Source organism: Phytophthora parasitica (genome assembly GCF_000247585.1).
Source record: "Phytophthora parasitica INRA-310 unplaced genomic scaffold supercont2.3, whole genome shotgun sequence".
Classification (NCBI taxonomy): Eukaryota; Oomycota; class Peronosporomycetes; order Peronosporales; family Peronosporaceae; genus Phytophthora; species Phytophthora nicotianae.
Genome location: NW_008648989.1, coordinates 2,377,443 through 2,378,162, shown reverse-complemented (window position 1 = coordinate 2,378,162; position 720 = coordinate 2,377,443). Strand labels below are relative to the sequence as shown.

At 56.1% G+C, this 720-nt stretch overlaps 1 protein-coding gene across 1 annotated transcript in view; it reads left to right on the top strand.

Moving 5' to 3' along the window:
* Positions 1 to 266: 266 nt before the first annotated feature.
* The window catches only part of PPTG_01897 (hypothetical protein), a 2,701-nt gene continuing 2,247 nt past the window's right edge, over positions 267 to 720 (top strand). Inside the window, exon 1 of the mRNA XM_008895289.1 lies at positions 267 to 701. Coding sequence (XP_008893537.1) covers positions 441 to 701 — 261 coding nt within the window. The 5' untranslated portion in view covers positions 267 to 440. The remainder of the gene's footprint in view (positions 702 to 720) is intronic.

The window sequence follows — 720 nt, the reverse complement described above, 5'->3', positions numbered from 1 at the left end:
AAGGAGCTCGGTTTGGACCGCGGCAGACCGTGGCTCTGGCTCTGTGGTGCGGCGTACGAGGAGTTCATCATCATGTCCTGTCGGATGGAGGTCTTAGCCGAGTCCCATACGGCGGGGGCGGAGGAAGAAGAGGAAGCCATCGGGTCCCTTTAGCTGCTTGAGTAGGCGCTAGGGGGCAAAGTGACGTAGCCAAACAAACACGAAAAAAACAAGGTCCCTCGCAACAGTGACTTCTTTGAATTTAGAATAGTGACTAGCTGAGTTTTTTCTGCTCTGCCACTAGCAGGTCCAAGTCGCAGGCCAGCCGGATCTTCCGACAGTCCACTTCTGCGTCAACGTGTAGCATCTCCGCCGAAAGCGGATGCCATCTTGGCGATAACAGCCTCTCCGTTCTGTCTAGTGCCACAAATAGCAGCCAAGAGAGCGAAAAATTCAACGCAATGCGATCTCCCAAGGCCGATGCGGCCACCGAATTGACGCCGCTGATCGGCGGGCCTACTGGCTCGCGCTCCAACTCAAACTCTGGTGCGCCGCTGCTATCTCCGAGTTATGCGGCATCGTCTCCATCGTCCTCGGCGTTCTCGCCCTTCAGACCTAGTGAGGAACCCGAGGACCAGAAAGAATCTCCACCACGTTCAGGCAATCTGTCGGCGTTGCTATCCGATCACGAAGATGACGAGCCCCAGAGCGACGATGATGAGGCTACTGAGAGTCAATACG